Source organism: Sciurus vulgaris (genome assembly GCF_902686455.1).
Source record: "Sciurus vulgaris genome assembly, chromosome: 11".
Taxonomy (NCBI): domain Eukaryota; kingdom Metazoa; phylum Chordata; class Mammalia; order Rodentia; family Sciuridae; genus Sciurus; species Sciurus vulgaris.
Genome location: NC_136472.1, coordinates 130,312,815 through 130,334,536, shown reverse-complemented (window position 1 = coordinate 130,334,536; position 21,722 = coordinate 130,312,815). Strand labels below are relative to the sequence as shown.

Below are 21,722 nucleotides of genomic sequence, written 5' to 3'. Positions count from 1 at the left end.
TCAAGTTCCACACTTCTTAACCAAGACACAAGAAGGGCAGCAAGGAAGTACAATGAACATTCCCTAGTCTGCAAGTGCAGGTTCTAATGCTGGTACTGTCCCTCACCTTGGATAAACCACCTTGGCCTCTGGGTCCTGGCATTAGCAGATCCTGGTGGGGTGAGGGTAGGCTGTGCTGGCTCCTGCTACAAATTATTATGAGCTCATACACTGACATGGGGCAAGGACCTACCTCTGAAAGAAGTTCTTTTTCATGTCTAAGCTGTAGATTCTGAATTTTTTCAGGGCAGAATCATTTAGATAGAGATTTCCAATTAAGCCTGTGGGAAGGAGGCAAAGAAACATGAGCAAGTCCAAAGGCAGGGGACAGGTAACCTAGTTACGACCAGGGCCATGCATAGAAAGTTCAAGGGGAGATTTCTCCTGAAACATATACTACCTAAGAAGCTCTGCACTTAAAGATAACCTCCCTAGAGATGCCAAGGAACATGATAATGAAAAGACCATTATTTGGCAGGTACTAGAATTTGCCATGGAAGAGTAATACATCTGAGGACAGCGACAAAGTTGAGATCTCACAGGGGTGAAAACAAACTCTGACCTGCCTCTGAGGGAAGACCTGCATGAACAAAAGTGACAGAGGTTTGGGCCTAGCTTTAAGGTTGGTATCAAGTAGGATCCAAGAAACAATTTAATCGGAAATTTTCTACAGAACCTAGATTTAAAGACAGGGTTTACAAGTATTGGAATTGTGAGCAGATGGTAATATCACTTGGGTATCCAACGTTGAAGAACTATATACAACCTCATAGTGACTGATTAGCACCTTGGGACAGCTCTGTTGATCCTGGAGTGGCCCCAAGGATAGTGGAGCTGCTGAGAAGATAGGGTGAGAATTTGAGAAACTGGGAAAGTTGAATAGGCTTCACAGGGACTGCAGATACTCTTCAATGGTGCAGAAAGGTGTGTGTACATGCACATTTTTGGAGGGAAGGTCTGTGGCTTATAAATATTGGATGTGATCCAGAGGCTACGACTCCACAATGAGAAGCAAAGACTGGCAACAAGGGTCAGAGTGGAAGGTCCTTCCAAACCAGGAGAACAAAGAAAGTGTGATGGGCCCAGAGATGAAATGCCAGGGAAGGCGCTGAGATTCTGAGAGGAAAGCTGGGGAACTAGTTCAGGAAAAGGAAGGCAAAGCAGGCCTGGATGGTTCTAGAAGCTACTCTGAGGCCCTTCCAGAGGAGAAGCCCCAATGTCTTACAGACACATCACATACTTGGTAGGCTACCAGAAGGTTCTCTGCTGAAAATCTGACCAAGGGAGAGATGCACAAATTTCCTCCACTACAAATGCAAACAGCTGTGACAGAATTGGAAGGTCATCAGTTTTCCTCACTACAGCAGGATTTATTTTATCTGAGTTCTTTTTTTATAACTTACTTAAAAGCACCAACATTTAGACAGATAAAAAGAAAGATCTAAATTAAGGCATAAAAGATTAGAAGGCTAGAAAAAGAGAGTGAATTAGTGGGATATTCCTGGAGGGACATGTGGACAAAAGGCATTTGGTTTATTCTATATGCTGCTTCCTCCTCCTCACCACAGGAAACTATGGATTTCTCTGAGATGGAAGAAGAAAAGAAATTCAGTGTGGAAATCTAAGAAGGTACTGGTCCTATATTGTCCTTTGGATTCCTGGAAATCTCTTTCCTTGCTCCTCACCCACCCAAACAAGCAGATGATCCCATGCAAAAGCAGACTTCAGCCCAGGGAGAGACTAAGGTTAGCTCACAGTTCATGTGGTTTCTTCATGAGCACACAGAAAGTACAAGCATGCAGTGCTATAGGGGAAGAGGTCAGTGCAGCTAGTCTTCTCTGGCCCACTCATCTGGTCTCGTGTACGTCAACTTAGTCTTCACCTCCCTGAAGTGTGCCTCCATGATCCACTTCCCTTCAAAGGGCTTCCATGACCCACCTCCCTGCAGTGTGCCTCCATGGCCCTGCTCCCTGCAATGGGCCTCCACTGCCCACTTCTCTGCAATGGCTCTCCATGACCCGCCTCCCTGCAGGGTGCCTCCATTACCCACTTCCCTGCAATGGGCTTCCATGACCCACCTTTGCGCTGATCATCAATATTATTCCCGTAGTTGACTCGCCCACGATTCTCCACCAAGATCCTCAGTAAGGTGTAACCCTGCCAGGAACATAGTGGCTGATGATAATCACCTGATACCCAGCTATGAGGTCACTGCTGCACCTGGGGCTGTTTGTGGACCACATTTCTTCCCTATGCTCTGAGTATGGGAGTGAGAGCCCCAGCTGGTAAGAAAGACATATTTGCCCCCTCCATCCGCAGCTTGTGGTTAAGGAGGCTACTGTCTTCCAGGTCTTCCTCTTTGACTCCCACAAAACTTCCTTGGAAGCAGCTGGGGCTAGCCATCACACAACTCCCTAGGATAACAAACCTGAATCAAGGGGATAACAATCTTTGTTGTTTTATAGTCCATGAATCCTATGGATACTGTGTCCAAAAATACCTGCCAAAGAGAGCAGATGAAAAGCATCCATGGTCAACAGAAGGGAGTATGAGAGGGGCCTTGCTATGAAACAAAGAGTTAACACTATGTATGTGGATGCTTAGGAGGGCATGGAAGAATGAATGCACATGGTCACAGCTGGAAAGTGTCACTGAGATGACAGGGATGGGCAACTTTACATATTGGCAATAGCTAATTCTGAGGGCAGAGAGAATAAGATGTATAATGTAGAGCTTGGTCACTAAAAAGGTCCAGAAATCAAGAAGAGATGCTCCTACCTGCCCCCGATCACGTACAAGACCACTAAGGGTGCCAGATGAAGCAATGATGGTCTCATACAGAATGTACCCAAAGGCCTGTCCATTTCCATCATTTACTGGAAGGTTCTCCATGTTGATGGGTTTTTCAGACTCGATTGGCTACAACAGAAAATAGGGGAAAAGCACAGGGGCCAGGCTCACTGCCTCACCCTGAACCACCTGGCACATGGAGTAGCAGACAGGTCCGGCCTGGGAGGGAGCACACTGAAGGTGGAGCGGTAAGGGGAGCTCTAACCCCCTTTTTCCATTTGGACTTATTGCATTAAACCTATAGCTCTCTAGAGTTATAGGGATGAGAAAACAAGGAAAGGGAATGCCATAAGAGAAAGGAGCCTTGCAATCTAGTTAGACACACTGTCATTTTTGCATTACAGCATCCCTTAGTAAGCTGCAGGAGGTGACACCTCTTCACAAAGGAGGGGTCAGTCTATTCCTCTGCCTCTTCCCCCTCCTCCTGCCCCAGGGAAAGGCAGCTCTAGCCCCAGGCTGGAGGAAGACCCCCATTGTTTTCAATTTCTTTTGTTCCTTCCCCCTGCACACTCTAGCACCAGTTTGTTTTCTTTACTCTGAGTTCTGGAGTTGGAGAACAGACCTCAAAGCCATCTAGAATTGGCTTTGCTCTTCCCAGCAACCCCCAACCCCTCTGGAGAGTTTCTGGGTCCTGCTCACCTTCCCAGTGATTGTCCCTGCTTCCGTGGCTTGCAGTACTCACCTCCCCTATGAAACTGAGGACATCCCACAGTGATACGTAGAAAGACGGCATCAATGGCTCAAAGGTCATCTTGGGAAGAGGTTTAGGAGGGGGAGGTAGAGGGGCATCTACAACAGACAGACAACACAGCCATCCCTAAAAGACCCATATTGTCACTGCATCCTACGGTCTTCTATCCATGTGTCCGATATGCTCCTTTATCCTGGTACCAGTAGGAATAACAGGCTAATTTCAGCATATGCTTAGATCATTCTAGGAGGCAATGCCTAGGGGCAGGGTGGGGCTTTCTTATGTCCTCCATATTAGATAAGGAGTCTTAATGTCTCTACAATACAAAGGCGAAACTGGCAAGATGCACATTATATGAAAACAGCCTCTCAAATTCTCTTTGTCTAGAATGTTCTTGCATATAGGACAACTAGGATTGAGATGGGATTGTGAGAGGGTAACAAGAACAAAAGCAATTTGCTAAGTGGATACTTCATTCTGCTTCTTGCTGGTATTGAACTGTAAGCTGGTACCTGAGAGGGAGCCAAAGAATTCTCGAAGCTTTGAATATTTGGCTGTGTAATCTCCGGCTTCTGTCAGCACAGCATCATAGTCTGAAAGACATTCATGAACTGGTCATGCTTATTTCAGTCCCTGGAACAATACACACAGCAGCAAAGAAGGGAGAGGTTGGGATAGGGTAGTAGGCTCCTTGGCCCAGCAATTTTGAAGGCAATCACCTTTAGTATGAATTACTCAGTCAAAATACTATAAATTCTACACCTTATAAAACAATACAAAAATTTCCCATTATCACAGCATGAACCTAAATTTCTAATTGCAGGTAGATAAAAATGAGGCATCTTTCCTGTCCTTTGGGGACTCTCAATCTAAAGGGGGGATACTTCAGTTACACATTCTCAAAAGCCTGAGTAGTGAGGAGAGGCTGCCCATCATCACAGGTATACCATCCCTTCCCTTCCTCTAGTACATTTCCTCCAAAGAGCTCTCTCAGCAGATTAGCTGGCTCACAAGCACCAAGCATCTTGAGTCTCCTGCTGCTCTGGAACCTTAAAAGTGACAATTTGAACAATGCCTCTACCTTCCCCAGGCACTTTATAATCAAAACCATTAAAGGTGCCAGATGTTGTCCCTAAAGGACTCTGCATAAAAAGCCCCAGCCCTGAAGATGCTGGAGAGGACCAGTATTCGAGAACACTTGCCATAGCTGGTGACATCAGACTTATATTCATGAAAATGCATGGCTCCATTTATGAAGCCAAAATTGGTGCCTCCATGGAACATGTAGAGGTTGAAGGACGAGCCAGCGTCAACGATGGCAGACACTGTTTCTAGGACCTCTACAAAAGGAGAGAGAAAGAGGGATGTGTGAGTTAGAATGTAAGACAAGTCCTAAGTACTCCCTTTGGTACTCTTACTCCCAAGGCCTCCTCAAAGTCCATTTCATCACTCTGTCCTTTAGTTTTCACTAAAACTCCAACTACAGAAGATCAGGAAACGAGGAAGAGAAGTGGGCCTGAATTCATAGCCCAGAGTTCGGGCTTCTATTTGTATTTAATTTCTAGTCAAGTCTATGAACTACCACATCAACAACTTATAACACAGGCCTGCATCCCTTGCCAGCCGGCATGCTTCCCAGAAGTTACTCTTTTGGTAAAATGCAAAATGATGGTGCTTATCATCAGAGATACAGTTATGACCACATCCCCCAATCCTACCCTAATTAGGAAATGAACCAGTGACATAAAGAGATAATATTGGAAGAAAACAAATAAATGATTAATATATATTTTATTAATATAAATAAAAGAAATGCAAACCAACATGTCAGACTGGCAAATACTAAAAATTATTTTAATATGAATATTGATGAATCTGTAGGAAATAAGTACTATCATTTAATAATGGCGAGTAAAAATTGCTACTCTTCAAGTCAGTTTGACAAATACACATTAAAACTGCATTAATATAATAAATCTATTGATTATCATAGGGAAATAATATACTAGGTATACAAAACTGTATGTTCAAGGATGATCAATGATATAGTGTTCAATTAACCAAAGGCACTGAAAACAACCTAGGGTGTATCCATAAGAGACTAGGTCAATAAATGGTTGTACAGTTATTAATGCAACAGGGTTCTTTGCATTCTTTAAGATAGTGATGTAAATCTACGTTCAGTATTATAGAAAGCTGTCAATTTGTGTCATTAACTGGCATAAGTAGGTGACAGGGTCAGCAGGATCTGACTGCATTGTCTTAAAGCTCAATCGACTAAAAAACCACTGCAATGTATACATCACAATGTTTTCTCTGGGCTCTGGGACTTTTACTTCTTTATTACTTTTCTATAGTTTCTGCATGTTTGAAATAAGTATGCATTATTTTTCTAAGTACAAAAACATAAAACATACAAAAGCAATGTTGAAAGTCCTACTTTTGATTTTAGATGTCAAGACTGAAATATCAATAGCTGACTATTAACACAAGTGATCCTAGGAACCTTGCACACGACAGCTCCATACATCAACTAGCAGTTTATTTAAAACTCATTCTTCCTTCTTAGGTTAACAAACATGTTGGACATAGGCAATGCCAAGTACTCACCAGAGGAATCCAAGATATTGTGTGGGTCTCCCCATGAGTCAAACCACCCTGTCCAGTATTCCATCACCATCTTAGGCTGAATCCCCTGGGCACCACAAAATGAGAGTTAGCCAAGCAAGCAGGCCAAAAGGAAAAGAGAAACATCATTCCTGGAGAGGAGCCCAGGACCTCTGTCCTCCCACCTCTTCCCTGGCTTCACACCCCTTGCCTGAGAAGCCAGTTGTAGCACAGCACAGATGAGGGTTATTCACCCACCATATCTGGCCTCCACACTTTTGTAGAGTAGAATAGACAACCAAAGTTGATACAGTACTTAATGTGCTTAGGATGATGCGTACAGTGGATCCAGTAAGAAAACATTGGTATATGTTCAAATTAAGTCTCATTAGAATTCAGCATTTGTTTTGGAAGCCTACTTAACCAAAGAAAAAAAAGAAGAGCTTGGGGTTGCTTTCTGGATCATGCCAATCTTTGCCCATCCCCTTCCAGGAAAGAAGAATGTTGTATCCATTATGACTTCATATCTGAGAGGCACACCATGAGTCCAGACCCCTCTGTGTTGCTGCTACTTTTTAGCCAGAAGAGTCAGGGGGCTGCAGTGTGAGCACTCTTTAAGGTTTAGCTTATTTAAACAGTAGTTGGCAAAGCTAGATCAGAAAATTAGAGCCTTACAGCATAGCTAGTCATGGTACAAGTCACAGTGTATATTCATACCTTGGGTGGGACATTCAGCAAGTCTTAAATATTATTTTAGAATACTGACTTTGACATCTGATTGCCTTAAGCATGCAGAGATCTTTCCCAGGACCATGCTGTACTCTGCCATGTTTGCAGAAACCCTGGAGTGCCCAGGGGAGATATAAGGACTGATTTGCTAGGATTTTAGGCTCTGTACTAAGGAGCCCTCATTACTCATTCAGTGACAACTGATCAAGTATCCTCTCTGTCAGTGATGGCACGGGAGTTTTAGAGCAATGAAATCGGATCCAGGGCAACGAAGCAAACTTACAATCCACTGTACACAAGATAACAGCCATTCCCAGATAAAAGCCAAAGTAGTCACATTATTTATTTATTCATTTTTTTAAAGCAAGATTGCTGACTTGGTTTCTTTATAAGCCATCTACCTCCCAAGAAGAGAACATATACTGTACTATATTTAAGTTACCCAAAAGGAATAAGCAGATTCTAAGTTCTACAACTCAGGAGTCTCTAGTGTCAAGAGTAGCCTCCTTGATTCGCAAGTGCTAGGGGCAAGGAGGGAGGGATCCAGCATGACGCAGGTCACTATACTGTAAATGTAGTTAAGAGCTAGAGATCTTCATCAGACCATGGTGTAACCCCTAACCAATCATTTAATAGGGTTTTTTTTTTTTTATTCATTCTAGTTCTATCTCCTTAACCATAAAACAGTAATAATAGCAACTACCACCTATGACTTTTAGGAGAACTGAAAGAGACAGCACACATAAAGTCCTTAGTACACAGTGCCTGGAACAATAGGAAATGTTCAAGAAACATTTTAAATACCTTCATCAGTGGCCATGAACCTATGAGATGATTGAAATGCTACTGTATGCTCCAGATAGACAGAGCTGGTGTTCATTCAAGGGAGCCCTTGACTTAAACAAGAAAGCACCCAAGACCACTTCCTTTCAAATATGCAGAACAAAGTTCATTAGCAGTGCCATTCTGTTGACAGGACAACTTGGTGTGAATGGCACAGGCATGCCTACATTTCCAGGATGACTGGCAGAAGGTGCACACTTCCAGCAGCTGCCGTATGAGGTACTTTTCAAAAACAATCTCACTGAATCCACAAACAACCCTGTGAGTTGGGACTCTAATTATTCCTACTTAACCAAAGAAGAAAGAGAAGCACAGAGGTTAAGTGACTTGCCCAAAGTCACATATTAGAATGGCCAAGTAGGCAAGTAGCTCACAGTACCCTGCACTCAAGAACACTTCTACTCAGTCATCATGAGATTGTGTATTTCATATATCTCTCTCCTCCAAAGTGTAAATTCCATGAGAAAAGACCCTGTTGTCTGTCACAGAGTGCAATAAACCCTAACAACATCCCAAGCACAGAGCAGGCACTTAGGAAACACTGAAGGAAGGAAGGAATCTGACCTGAACCCATCTTTCATCCATTATTTCTCCCAGCAGAAGTCCACCTGGGATCATCCATCTCCCCCAAGGAAACTTCTCACCCATTCTGGCTATCATTTATGCTCCAGAATAGCCATACTACACACATATGTGGTCCTCATCCTACAGGGCTCACCCTGCCATCACCATGTCATGTGAATGTGCTTGATCAGCTGAAATTGAAAATGTTTCACATCTCCTCAGTGTTGATACAAACACTCCAATAGCTCCACTCTAAGTCTGGGGATCAATGTGGATATGCAACAGATGGGGGTATTCACAACTTCTAGTAGGTCGGAGTGAAAGACGCAGCCTCTCAATTTTAGAGACAGGCTATGCTTTGGACAGGATCACATCTGTCTCCTTAGGGGAGAGACAAACTTGAGAGAGCAACTGTACCAGATTGAGCTGTACGTGCCCATCAATCTGATGATGCTCAGATACTGCCAGAAACTCCTCTCTCTCTTCCCTACCTGGAATGGATCAGGCTTCCTCCCTTGTAAATGACAATAATCTTTCTAGGTTAAGGTCAGACACCTCATATGTCACAGCATGGGAAAAAGTTTCTCTTCCCCCTTAACTAGAGCAGTCTGGGGCTCACAGAGTCCACAAATTCAAGGGCTTCACAAAGTTCCCTTTCTTAAGGCAGCAGATCTCACTCATGCCTTATCTATCTGCACAGCAACACTTTGGAGTAGCTTCTAAGCTACTTCCCCTAAAGTGTGCAGCAGCAGAGCCATAAGCTGAAAGACTGGGACAGTCCAGGTCCTTCTCCCCACTTCAGGGCAGCCTGAGAAAAGTGGCAGGCACAGAATCCCTGAACTTGCTGAGCAGTCTGTACAGCTTTCCCTGGGCTAGGCTTACCTGGACACTCAAAAGAAAGGTGTTCAGTAAATGCAGCTCCTGTCGTGTCTGTACGTTAATGGTGGCCAGCACTGTGAAGGGAAAGGAGAAGGGAGAAAACATTCTTAAAGTCAGGAAGATTTTCTGAATTACTCCAGACCCTTCTTCATCTACCAGAACAACAAATTAACTAGTCTGGACATTGTTTCCCATCTCCAATTAGAAGTTAGCTCCTCTGATGGCAGGAGACCTAGCTCTTTTATCTTGGAAGTTCTTCCATTCAGCATAAGCTGACATAGTAGTAACACTCTAGACATCCACTCTTGATTAACTGTGATTCTTACAACCAGAGTTATTCACTTCTGTTAATATTCTTTTGTAGGAACCACAGTCTGAACTTTACACCCAAAACATGTAGTGCAGGGTAATGATCTTAACAAAGACTCTTGCTTTATTTTTTGATGCTGCCTCATTTTCTATTCTAGTCCACAATGTGTTCATTTAAAATTTTTAAATGACATGTTATATGGTTTTCCATCCATGAAATATATGTTCTAGAAAGATGCACTATAGCTGGCTGATGGCCATGGAATCCCTTGACCTACACCCATTGCAGAACTTCACTCTGAGGGTTCCTGCCTGCTTGCTGTCTGCCTGCATAGTTGGCCTCATGCATGAACTGTGGCCTGGACTCCAGAAGGCTCAGCATTGATGATAGTATAGCCTGAGGTGTCCTATCAAGAACAGCCATCCTGCAGGACAAAAGCTGCAGCTCTGGGAGGTATAATAACTTACCTCAAGGTCACACAATCAGTGAGCAGAAGAATAGGGCTGCAAACTCAAGCCCCTCTGACACCAATCTATTGCCTTGTGATGTCATGGGACAACCACTGGGTAAGACTGCACACCCAAGTCTCTCCTGCAGGACAAAAGCTGCAGCTCTGGGAGGTATAATAACTTACCTCAAGGTCACACAATCAGTGAGCAGAAGAATAGGGCTGCAAACTCAAGCCCCTCTGACACCAATCTATTGCCTTGTGATGTCATGGGACAACCACTGGGTAAGACTGCACACCCAAGTCTCTCCTGCAGGACAAAAGCTGCAGCTCTGGGAGGTATAATAACTTACCTCAAGGTCACACAATCAGTGAGCAGAAGAATAGGGCTGCAAACTCAAGCCCCTCTGACACCAATCTATTGCCTTGTGATGTCATGGGACAACCACTGGGTAAGACTGCACACCCAAGTCTCTCCTCATCTAAAGTTACAATCTCTCTCTAGGCGGCCTGTCTCCAACTACTGAGGCAGAACTCTCAAAAGTCACTGAGATGCACACAGCTAATACCCAAGCAGCTGGGTCCTATTTTCCAGACCCTCACTGAATATAAGTAAAGCAATGAACAGATAGATGACCACAAAGACTAAGAATATAGAGGAAGCCAGGCATAGTGTTGCACACCTGTAATCCCAGTGACTCCAGAGGCTGAGGCAGGAGGATCACTATTTTGAGACGAGCCTTGGCAATTTAGTGAAACTCTGCCTCAAAAAAATAAAAATGTAAAAAGGGCTGGAGTTGTAGCTTGGTGGTAAAAACCTTTGGTTCAATCCCTAGTACTTAAAAAAAAAAATGCAGAAATATTAGTAGATGGAAAGTGCCAATAAAATCTTGGAAAACTGAAAAAGGACAGTGGAACAGTAAATGGCCCAGGAGAATGGAAGGAATTTCCACCAGTTCCTCAGGTCTCACCCCACTGAGCCCCAAGTCTTAAGTTCCATGCAGGGGGAAAAAAGCCCTGTCTGAAACATTGCAACACCACATCCTTGTCCTCAAGTCTGCTGGAGCACCCATGCCCATGAGCTCAGTGGGGCTCATGTGCTCTTGGAAAACTGTTCTCAAGGGTTGGGGGCGGTGAGAGGTAGAAGGGAGGACCAAAGGTTGCTTCTGTAGAAACACCAAGAGTACAAAAGACAGAGCCATGGTCTTTTGAACAGGCCACTACAGCCCCATCATTGCCCTGTAGGGAAGATGTGTGTCTGAAGTCTCTCCCCACCCTCTGAGCTCCAAGAGGCTGTTTAGGGCCTTCTTTTTTTTTTCTCTCTCTCTCTGTAAGAGCCAGATAATTGAGAACCTCCCCTCACCCGGAAGACTGGGCAGAGCAGATAAAAGGAAATCAGGGTAAGCAGAACCAAGAAAAGAAACAAATAAAATGTTTAAAAATAAAAAGAGGAAAATATTCTCAGAAACAGTCAAGAAAGACAGTAAGCATTTTTAAAGTATGCTAAGAGAAAATGTGATCTAGGAAGTAATACAAGGATTGGGAAAAGGAAAAAAAATGTTGAGGAAATACCCATAACTAGAAAGAAGTAGAACTAAATAAAGAGACAAGAAATGGAAAAGATCAAGACAGAGAGGGTCAAAATGAGAGTTCATGTAGAAACAACAGGAATCAACAAAAGATCAGGAAAAAAGATGGTAAAGCATTATCAAAGAAACACAATACCCGAATGAATGTCTCAAGCTCGATGGATGTAACTGTGCTCATTCAAATATGCTTTAGAAATGCCACAAAAATAAATGTCACAACCAAAAGCATTATTATGAAATACCAGAATAGCAAAAATAAAAAGAAAATTCTAAAATGTTTTAGAAATGGGGGGTGAGAAAGGAAATGGGATATACTAAAAGATCATTAGCCAGAATGTTCCTGGGCTTCAGTGCAGCAGTGGTTGCTAGAAAATGATAGAACAGTATCCAGAACTCCAGTGATCAAGACACAAGAGAGAACACAGGTCAGAGTCTCAGATAAAAGCTGTAGCGTAGGCTACCGGCAGATGAGAAACACAGAGCCAGGCCTCCAGACAGCCATACTGGCCCTGATGTGGGATCCGCTATGCACAGGCATTTGAAAAACACCAGTGATAGGTGTCTGGAAGATTTTAGATAAAGACTTTGTTAAAAAAAATAAAAATAAAAAGGGTGCAGGGGTTGGGGATGGCAGAAGGAATAAAAGAGAAAAATGAAATGAAAAGACAAATAGGATAAGTACACCCTTGACAGTGAAAACTAAGTACATTGAACAGCCAGTTGATTCACAACTGAAGAATTCACAGATTATGTGGAGCAGCACAATACCAGCCCAGCAGGCACGCAGGAAGGGGCCTGCATACCCATGACACAATCAAAACTGGGTGAAAGAGGCGGAGAAAACTCAGTCATCCACTAGAACAAGAGGTGAGAGACAGAATCTTAAGTCAATTAATATAGAGTTCCATATACATGTTATTTAGGCACAGGAAGAAATGTACTGGAAGAAAAAAACTGAAGAGTTCAAAATGGACATTTCTGGGGAACAGGATGGGAAAGCAGGCAATGCTGTATTTTTAGATAAACATTTTCTATTATTTTAACTTTTAGCCTGTGTGAAAGAATTGTTTTAATTCATTTTTTTAAACTAAAAAGCATCTTTCCTGGTAGCAAGAGTCGCTAGGGGCATGAGGGATGGGGCCTGCAAAGGGAGGAAATGGAGAGAGCACTGATTCCCCATCGTCTTCCCAAGACCTTCAATCGTAGACTGAGAAGCATCAGAGGAACCAGAGCTCCTCCCAGGGACAGTGATCAGATCACAAGAAGCCCTGGGGACCCCAGCAGCAGACATGAGGAGACAGCGCCACCGCGTGGAAACAGCGGGAATCGCTACGGATCCTGGTCACACCCAGGGCTCAGGACCTCTCTTACCTACTCACTCTCCTCTCCATGCAGCTAAGTAGTCATACCCTGAGCTCAACACCTTCCAGGTGCTACTGGAGTGATACAGAGATAAAAATCCCTACCTTCAAACGATCAGCCTATGGAAGAAAATGCAAAAAAAAAAAAATAGTGGAGTACAAGCTATACATAGCAAAGGTAAGCACAGTTGTAGGGGCCTAGAGAAAGGGTCCCACCACAACTGGAAGGAGGGATACACCATGTCTCGGCAGAAAAACTCCTGCTTGTGTCTCAGTCTTGCCTGGAAGAATATGAATAGTAGGGCCACCCACACAGCCTTCTTGCAAGTACCTCCATGGACCATTCCCTTCTTCAGGCCCTCTTTGTTGTCTGACGTCAAGAGCAGTTCTATGATACCACGGTCCTCTAAGGCCTGTTGGGAATAAAGGAAAAGTCAAAGTCTATCCTCATTCTTCAAAGCTTCTGCAGTCTAACACCGCTGAGGACGAGGTAGCCTGAAGAGCAAGAGGGAAAAATTTAAAGGAGCATTTCTCTACAGAAAACAGAGGAAAGTCCATTTTGTCTACACCTGTCAGATTCAGCAAAGTTCCAATAAACTTGACTTCCAATTGTAGCAGAGGACAGGGCTGTTGATCTTTGGCAGCCCTCAGATGTTTCTGAAGGTCTGGCCAGTTTGCTGAGTAGGTTCTCAGATGGACCTACTCAGGGGCCGGCTATGGCTTGGGAACCTGTGGGGCTCCAGCAAGTAGATCAGACCCCCAGGACAACGCTATGTCTTTTACTTCACCCACACCATGAACAAGCATCCTGTCTCTTTCCCATACTGAGCCAGTGTGGGTGTGATCAAAAGCGAGAGCATGATGGCCCAGCAGTGCCTCAGTGATACGCCTGTGGTGCACTGCCTACACTGAGCACAGCAGGAAGCAGTCCTGGAGTTTATAGACCAGAGAATGACGAAGTGGAGATAAGAGGACGCAGTGAGGGACAATAAGGATTGTTACCACTCAGACAACTGCTAACATTTACACAGTATTTATTATTGTACTGGGCCTTCTGTTAAGCACTTTGTAATTTCTTCAGAATTAATATCTTAGCAGTAGAGACCAAGAGACTCACATAGACTGAATAAACTATAATGAAAGAGTATGGCTAAACCCAGAATCTGCCCACTTTCAAAGATTCTCCTCTGGGATTCTGGGTTCACTGGGACCAGAAACCAATGTAAAAAAGGTGATCTTCCTATCATTTTATCTACAGTATAACAAGACTGTATATTTCAACTGATTTTTTTTAAGTAGGGGAGGCAGAGAAATTATCTAGTCAGTGAATAAAGTGGATCTGACCTCCAAGGTCAAATCCCACAGGCTGGTAAGGAAAGAACAGAACAGGGATACAGTTCTCAGGGATGACACAAGTTGAAGAGTTTGGGCTGGGGATATAGCTCAGTTGGTAGAGTGCTTACCTTGGGTGCACAAGACCCTGGGTTCTAATCCCCAGCCCCACCAAAAAAAAAAAAAAAAAAAAAGCTGAAGAGTTTAATCCATGAAGCCAGGTGGGATCTTTACCAAAAACACTGGATCAACCACCTTCAATTATCCACTCAGTCATTCACTGTATACAACAAACATTTACTCAAAGTTCCACAATATGTACAAGCTTAACTTTTCATGGTCATTAATTTATTGACTTTACCTAGTAAAATATGATTTTAATTTCCTGACACCAGTCATAGGCCATGTAGTGAGGAGCTTTGGTCTTCTCCCAGATTCTTAGAGAAAGAACTCAGTCTTAGAAAAAGCGGTGCAGGGGGCAGGCCCCAAAATGGCTATAGTCAGGCTCCCTTGCCAAGACTTCCAGCCAGCTATGTTGTGTTTTTAGTGTGTAGCCAGAGGTTGGAACTGGCTATGTTATGATTGGTCAAGGTCAGAAACACGTATGGATTCAAGGTCATAAACATTAACTTGTGAGCATGTGCCCTCTCTTTATATAACCTTCTTTGTTTGCCCTGCATATAAAAAGGGCCTAAGGAAATAGGCAAAAGGGAGGAGCTAAAAAAAAAAACAAAAAAACAAAAAACTGGCTGGGGGCTGGAGCTGAGGTTGGGGGCTGCCTAATGGCTACTAAAGAATGCATATCTACTATACTAACTGCATCTTTTCCACCTGCTGAATCCCGATTCTGTTTCCTGGGTCAGAGTCCCCATACAACAGCCATTTATGTCTCCATTTTGCACATGATGAAAAGAGACTCAGAAAGGAGAAAAGGGTCTCACCCACAGTCAAGCGATGTTGGCAATATCCACACCTCAGCAATTGCCTCCCACACCTCCCCCAAGGGAAAGTTGCATGGCAGTTCAGAAGGGGATCTTCCCAAGAGCTTTAGGATGACAGAGGCTGGGTGCTGTGCACCAGTAAAGCACGACTGAACAGATGCAGTCCCTGAGGAAGCTACACTGTCTTGCGGCTCACGGAATGCTGCTTCTCTGCAGCTGAATCAAGTAAACAATTGCAGAGAAGCCGCGTGTTGTAAGAGGAAGTCTAAGGGAATGAGGAGAAGCAGAGAAAGCTCTCAAAGCCTGTGTTTGGAGTAGGATCTTCCTAGGTAATTCAAAGGTGAAAAGGAAGCTATCTGTGACTCTATTTCGAGTTGTGACTGGCCTTGACCATCAGATCCGAACTTGCCCCTTTCCATCTTGAGAAATGTTGCCCTTCCTGGACAGGCTTGGACTCTACTAAGACAGCTTTCTGAAGGCAAGAAGTGGAAGTCTGTAAGAATCTACAAGCTGAGGTGCTTAAGCCTTGGTCCCCACGCTACAGGGGACCCAGATAAAAAGTGAATCTGTGTGTGACAGCAGAAGAGACGCTGCAGAGTCCATCAAAGGCCAAAGCCATCCAGCTTTCAATTAGATGCACAGAGGCCATTTAACATTTCAAGTCACACATGACTGACCCTTCAAAGTACTCTGAAACAAATGCCAAAGATCCCATCTAAGTCTTATTTACTGACAATTTACTGTTTGCTGAGAACAGCACTGAGCTGTATGATCTCAGATAATACAATTAAGAGGCAGACACTCTTTGTATTCCTACTTTATATAAGAGAAAAAAGAGGTCTAGAAAAATGAAGGCATTTGCTCAAGGTCTCAGCTACTATTTGACAGAAACTGGATTTTAATATTAGCCTGTTATTTTATGTTACCTTAGTCCTTCCCTTTCCTGATCTGCTGTGTATTAAATCAGTAGTTCTTATCCTCCCCCATACAATGGGATCAGATATCGGAGAATCACCTCAGAGGTTCTTATATATGTGACTGGGGTATTCAAAAACTCCCAAGATAAAGCCAATCTGTAGCTAGGGCTAGGAGCCATGGCTTTGAGCACTGGAATGAAGGCAGTCTCTTGAGGAAACCTTCCCTAATCACCACTACACAATTAAATCAATTCCATTATTCTCAGCTCCTGCAGCACATGTATGTACCACAATCCCCAAATAAATCTTACTCAATAAAGGGGAAATAAGTGACAACCCTGTTGAAAAAAAACAAGGAAGACAAATTCATTAATTGATAAATGGAATTAGGTGACAGAGTACTAATCTGAGGAAAATATTAGATACAAACACCACAGCTCGTAAGACATTCCAGAGGAAGGAACATGAAGAAGTGAACCAAGCTGACTCTTACCTTCTTGATGTAAGGCATGTAAGCAGGGTCTCTGTAATAGGAACCATATTCATTTTCTACTTGCACAGCAATGATGGGTCCTCCATGCTTATACTGGGAAAAAGAGATAATCAGAAGCTGAGTTTGTAGCAAGAATCATATAATTTAACTTCATCATACCTATCTCCAATTACTAGCAATGTATCCCATTTAAAAGCAAAAGTCTCAAAAGGTTTGGAATGTAATTAAGAGTGATGTAATCAAGATGGTAGAAGAAGCATCAGGCCCTTGTTCTCCATGCAAACATCAAATAACTACAGACTGACCAAATAAGTTTATAGTCAAATGTCAAAGCAAGCAAGTGACCAACCAATGAAGATACGGTCACATGCAAAAGAATAGGATATTTTGTGATGTTTTTAGTAAACCTTGCCCCCTCATCCCACCCCTCTCAGTGTAACATAATGTGGAGGGGATAAAGTGTCCCAAATTTCCAGTTCCCTCTACTAGGATGGAGGGGGAAGAAGGGAACTTGTTTGTAATTCTCTGGCTTGTCTGGGGGCTGCTCAGGGGCCTGGTTTCTGTCTCAAAGACAGGAAACATCAGCATAGTCTGGAAGCTTCAGAAGGCAGCGTGAGATACTACAGCATGTGAAAACTGCAGAAGACTACAAACTTGTGGAATGCCCGTGGACAAGGAGTTATGGGCATAAGGATATGACAGAACACCCAAGAAACTATGATGAGACTCTTTGGGAAATGAAGACATGTAAAAGTGAAAAGAATCAGGGTGTGGGGAAAGTGTATACACAGGTGCAAACAGAAGATATTCTCAGAAAATATCTGGAATCTTGTGTCTTCGATCTGGCCTGATCTCCAGGTTCAGTAGCCCATTAATTAGTGAAAATCTTCCTAACCAGTTTGCAAAGACAGGGTGAGATGAGTTTTTTTTTCAAATGCCCAGTGATTCACAAAAAAACAGGCTTATAAAAAAATTACAGAGAAAGGTGGCTTATTCAAAGGAACAAAGTAAAACTCTAGAATAGCTTCTAAGCACACACAACTAGATATACTAGATAAAGATGTTTTAAGAACTGTCAAAAATACATTTAAAGACCTAAAGAAAAACTAGACAAAGAACCAAAGGAAATAAAGAAAATGACATATGAACAAAATAAGAATATAAATAAAGAAATGGAAATTTTTTAAAAGAAATAAAACAGAAATTCTGGTGCTGAAAAATTCAGTATCTAACAAAAAATTCACTAGAGAAGTTTAACAGCATATTCACACAGGCAGCAGAAATAATTAAATGAACTTGAAAACAGAGCATTTGAAAGAAATAATGGATAAAAATTTCTCAAATCCAGGAAGAGACATGAATATGCAAATTCAAGAAGCTCAATAAATTCCAAATAGGTTAACCCAGAAAACTACACAGAGACATTTTATATAACAAAATTGTTAAAATACAAAGACAAAGATTCTTGAACGCAGAAAGAGAAAAGTGACTTGTCACATAGAAGAGATCCTGAATAATATTATCAGGTACATCTCAGCAGAAACCTTGAAGGAATGTTATATTCAGTGTTGGAAAAAAAAAAAAAAGTTTCAACTTAAAATTTTGTATTTGAGATAATATTTTTCAAAAATGAGAGAGAAATTAAGACATTCCCAGACAAAGAAAAGCTGAGGGAGTTCACTACCACTGAACTTTTTCTGTGATAAATGCCACAAATTGAAATAAAAGGATATTAGACTATAACTTGAAGTCATATAAAAATAGAATGTTTGCCAGAAAGGTAAAAATGTGAAAAAAAAGTAAAGTGATATTATTGTGATTTTAGTTTACAATGACACTTTATTTTCTACAAGTTTTAAAACATAAAAATAATATGAATTAATGAGTACAACATATTTAAAGATATAATTTGTAATCTCGATTAAGTGGGGGAATAGAAATATGAAGAAGTAGTTTTTGAGGGCTGGGGAGACAGCTCAGTTGGTAGAGTGCTGGCGTCACAAGGATGAGGACCTAGGTTCAATTCCCAGCACCACAAAAAAAAAAAAAAAAAAAAAAAAAAGTAGTTTTTGTATGTAATTAAAGTTCAGTCATTATCATTTTAAGATCAAATATCATAACTTTAGGATTTTAGATATAATCCTGTGGTAACCATGAAAAATCTGTAGAATACGTACAAAATAAAATGAGAACAAAAATCACCATAAACAGGTATCACTATAAAAAATCAACCAGACACAAAGGAAGACAGTAGTGGAGGAAATGAGGGCCAAAAAAAAACTCCAAGATACACAGAACACAACAAAAAGACAAAAGTGTTTCTCATCAGTCATTACTTTAAATGTAAAGGTAAACTCCTCAATTAAAAGACACACATTGGCAAAATGTATAAAATATACTCAAGTAGATGAAGTCTATAAAATGCTCACTGTAGATCAAAAACTATATATACACAGGCTTAAAGCAAAAGGATGGAAAAATATTCAATACAAATAGTAACCAAAAGAGAGTAGGGCGGCCTTACCAATAACAAACAAAATAGATTTTCATGTCAAAAAATGTTACAAGAAATAAAGGAGGACAGAATTAATTCACCAAGAAGACATAACAATTACAAACATATATATACCAAATATAATTTGAACAACTGTACATCAACAAACTGAATAACCTAGATGAAACAGATGAATTACTAGAAACATATAATGGGCCAAGTTTGTACCATAAAGAAAAAGAAAATCAGAATAGACCTATAAGTAGTAAGGAGATTAAATCAGTGATTTAAACAGAAAAACTCAGGACCATATGGCTTCATGAATGAGTTCCACCAAATATTCACAAAAATAATTAACAACGATTTTTGTCAAACTCATCCCAGTAATTGAAGAGGAGAGACTACTTCTTAACCTATTCTGTAAAGTCAGTATTACCAAACCAAAGACACTACAAGAAAAAAAAAAAAAAAAGGCAAAGAAAAAGAAAACTACAAACTAATATCCCCAATCTGAATTTATGCAAAATTCCCCAACAAAATACTATAAAATTAAATTCAGCAGCATTTAAAAAGGGGCATGGACCAGGAATTTATTCTTGGAATTCAAGGAGGAGCCTACATATAATAATCAATGTAATACACCACATCTTAAAACTTAAGGGGAAAAAAATCATAATTTCAAATATGTAGAAAAACCATTTTTAAAAATTCAATATACTTTAGTTATAAAATCACTCAAGAAACTAGAAACAGTAAGAGACTACCTCAATATAATAAAGGCCAAATATGAAAGGCCCAAAGAAATACACTCAATAGTGAATAGCCAAAAGCTTTTCCTCTAAGATCTCGGAAAAGACAATTACTTTTGCTTCCACCACTTCTATTCAACATAGTACTACAAATCCTAGCATAGCAATTGGTCAAGAAAAAGAAATGAAAGGCATCCAAATTGAAAAGGAGAAAGTAAAATTATCTCTGTTCATAGATAACATCACCTTTAAGGTAGAAATTCATATAGATTCCATAAAACCCCCACTGCAACTAATAACAAATACACAGATTTTCAGGGTACAAGATCAAAGCACAAAAATCTCTTCTATTTTTATGTTACCAATGAACAAACAACTCCATTTATAGTACCATCAAACAGAAAAGAATAGGAATACATTTAATCAAGGAAGTAAAATACTCGGACTCTGAAAATTACAAAATGATGCTTAAGAAAGTAAAAACAAAAATTAGTGAAATAAATACATTTTTCTATTTAGGTATTGGAAGACTCAACATTATTAAGATGTTACTATCACCTAACATGATTTACATACTCAATACAATCCCTATCAAAATCTCATGGTTTTTTCTTTCTTTTTTTTTTTTTTTTTTTATGAAATAGAAAAAGACATCCTAAAATGTATATGGGCTCTTAAGAAACAGCAAATAGCCAAAACAATGTTGAGAAGTTAGTGATCTCACAGTTTCTGATTTCAAAACTTATCCCAAAGAGTCACAGTAATCAAAACATGGCATAAAGACATGGTCTGTCAAAAAAAAAAAAAAAAAACAAAAAGCATTTGATTTTTGAAAAGAGTTCCCTTTTCAATTGGGAAAGGACAGTCTTTTCAACAAATGGTGAGAAAATGGAATATCCACATGCAAAATAGTGAAATTTAGACCCTTACCTTACACCATATACAAAAGTTAACTCAAATGAACCAAAAATCTAAATGTAAGATTTGAAAGCAATAGAAGAAAACATAAAAGGAAATCCTCGACACTGGATTTGGCAATGAGTTCTTAGATATAGCAAGAGCAAAAGCAAAGGCACAACAAAACAACATAAAATTTGGAAGTAAAATTTAAAATTTTTAGCTGGGTGCGATGGTACACACTTGTAATCCTAGTGACTTGGGAGACTGAGGCAGGAGGATTCCAAGTTCAAGGTCAGCTTCAGCAATCTAACGCCCTAAGCAACTTGGTGAGACCCTGTTTCAAAATCAAATATAAAAAGGGGATATGGTTCAGTGGTAAAGCACCCTGGATTTACTCCCTAGTTGCCCTCTACCAAATGTTTTAAAATTTTTTTCTTTCTTTTTTTCTCTCTCTCTCTCTCTCTCTCTCTCTCTCTCTCTCTCTCTCTCTCTCTCTCTCTCTCTCTCATTTGTTTTGTTTTTTGGTGCTGGGGATCTAACCTGAGCCTCAAGCTGGCTTAGCAACTGCTCTTCCACTAAGCTATAACCTCAGCACAAAGCTTTTGTGAGTAAAAGGACACCATCTACAGAGTAAAAAGGTTACATTGTGATATGGAAGAAAATATTGCAAATCATATATCTAACAGTGAACTGATATCCAGAATATATGAACATCACAACTCAACAACAATAACAACAAAAAAACCCAAACGACTGGATTAAAAAATGGGCAAGGAACTTGAATAAACATTTCTTCAAAGGCAACAAATGGTCAATGAGCAAATGAAAAGATGTTCAACATCAATAGGCATCATTAGACAAATATGACTCAAAACTACAAAGAGATAGCTCTTCTCATTCATTAGGATGCCTCTTACCAAATAAACAGAAAATAACAAGTGTGGGCGAGGATACGGAGAAACAAATGCTTGTACATTGATGGTGGG

The 21,722-nt window shown here is 41.0% G+C and overlaps 1 protein-coding gene across 1 annotated transcript in view; it reads right to left on the bottom strand.

The window, feature by feature from the left end:
• The window catches only part of LOC306638778 (beta-galactosidase-1-like protein 2), a 40,320-nt gene that overhangs the window by 1,495 nt on the left and 17,103 nt on the right, over positions 1-21,722 (bottom strand). The window contains 11 exon segments of the mRNA XM_079102109.1: positions 233-320; positions 2,118-2,196; positions 2,468-2,539; positions 2,818-2,958; positions 3,572-3,678; positions 4,093-4,173; positions 4,783-4,920; positions 6,191-6,275; positions 9,206-9,276; positions 13,242-13,323; positions 16,594-16,686. Coding sequence (XP_078958235.1) covers positions 233-320; positions 2,118-2,196; positions 2,468-2,539; positions 2,818-2,958; positions 3,572-3,678; positions 4,093-4,173; positions 4,783-4,920; positions 6,191-6,275; positions 9,206-9,276; positions 13,242-13,323; positions 16,594-16,686 — 1,037 coding nt within the window.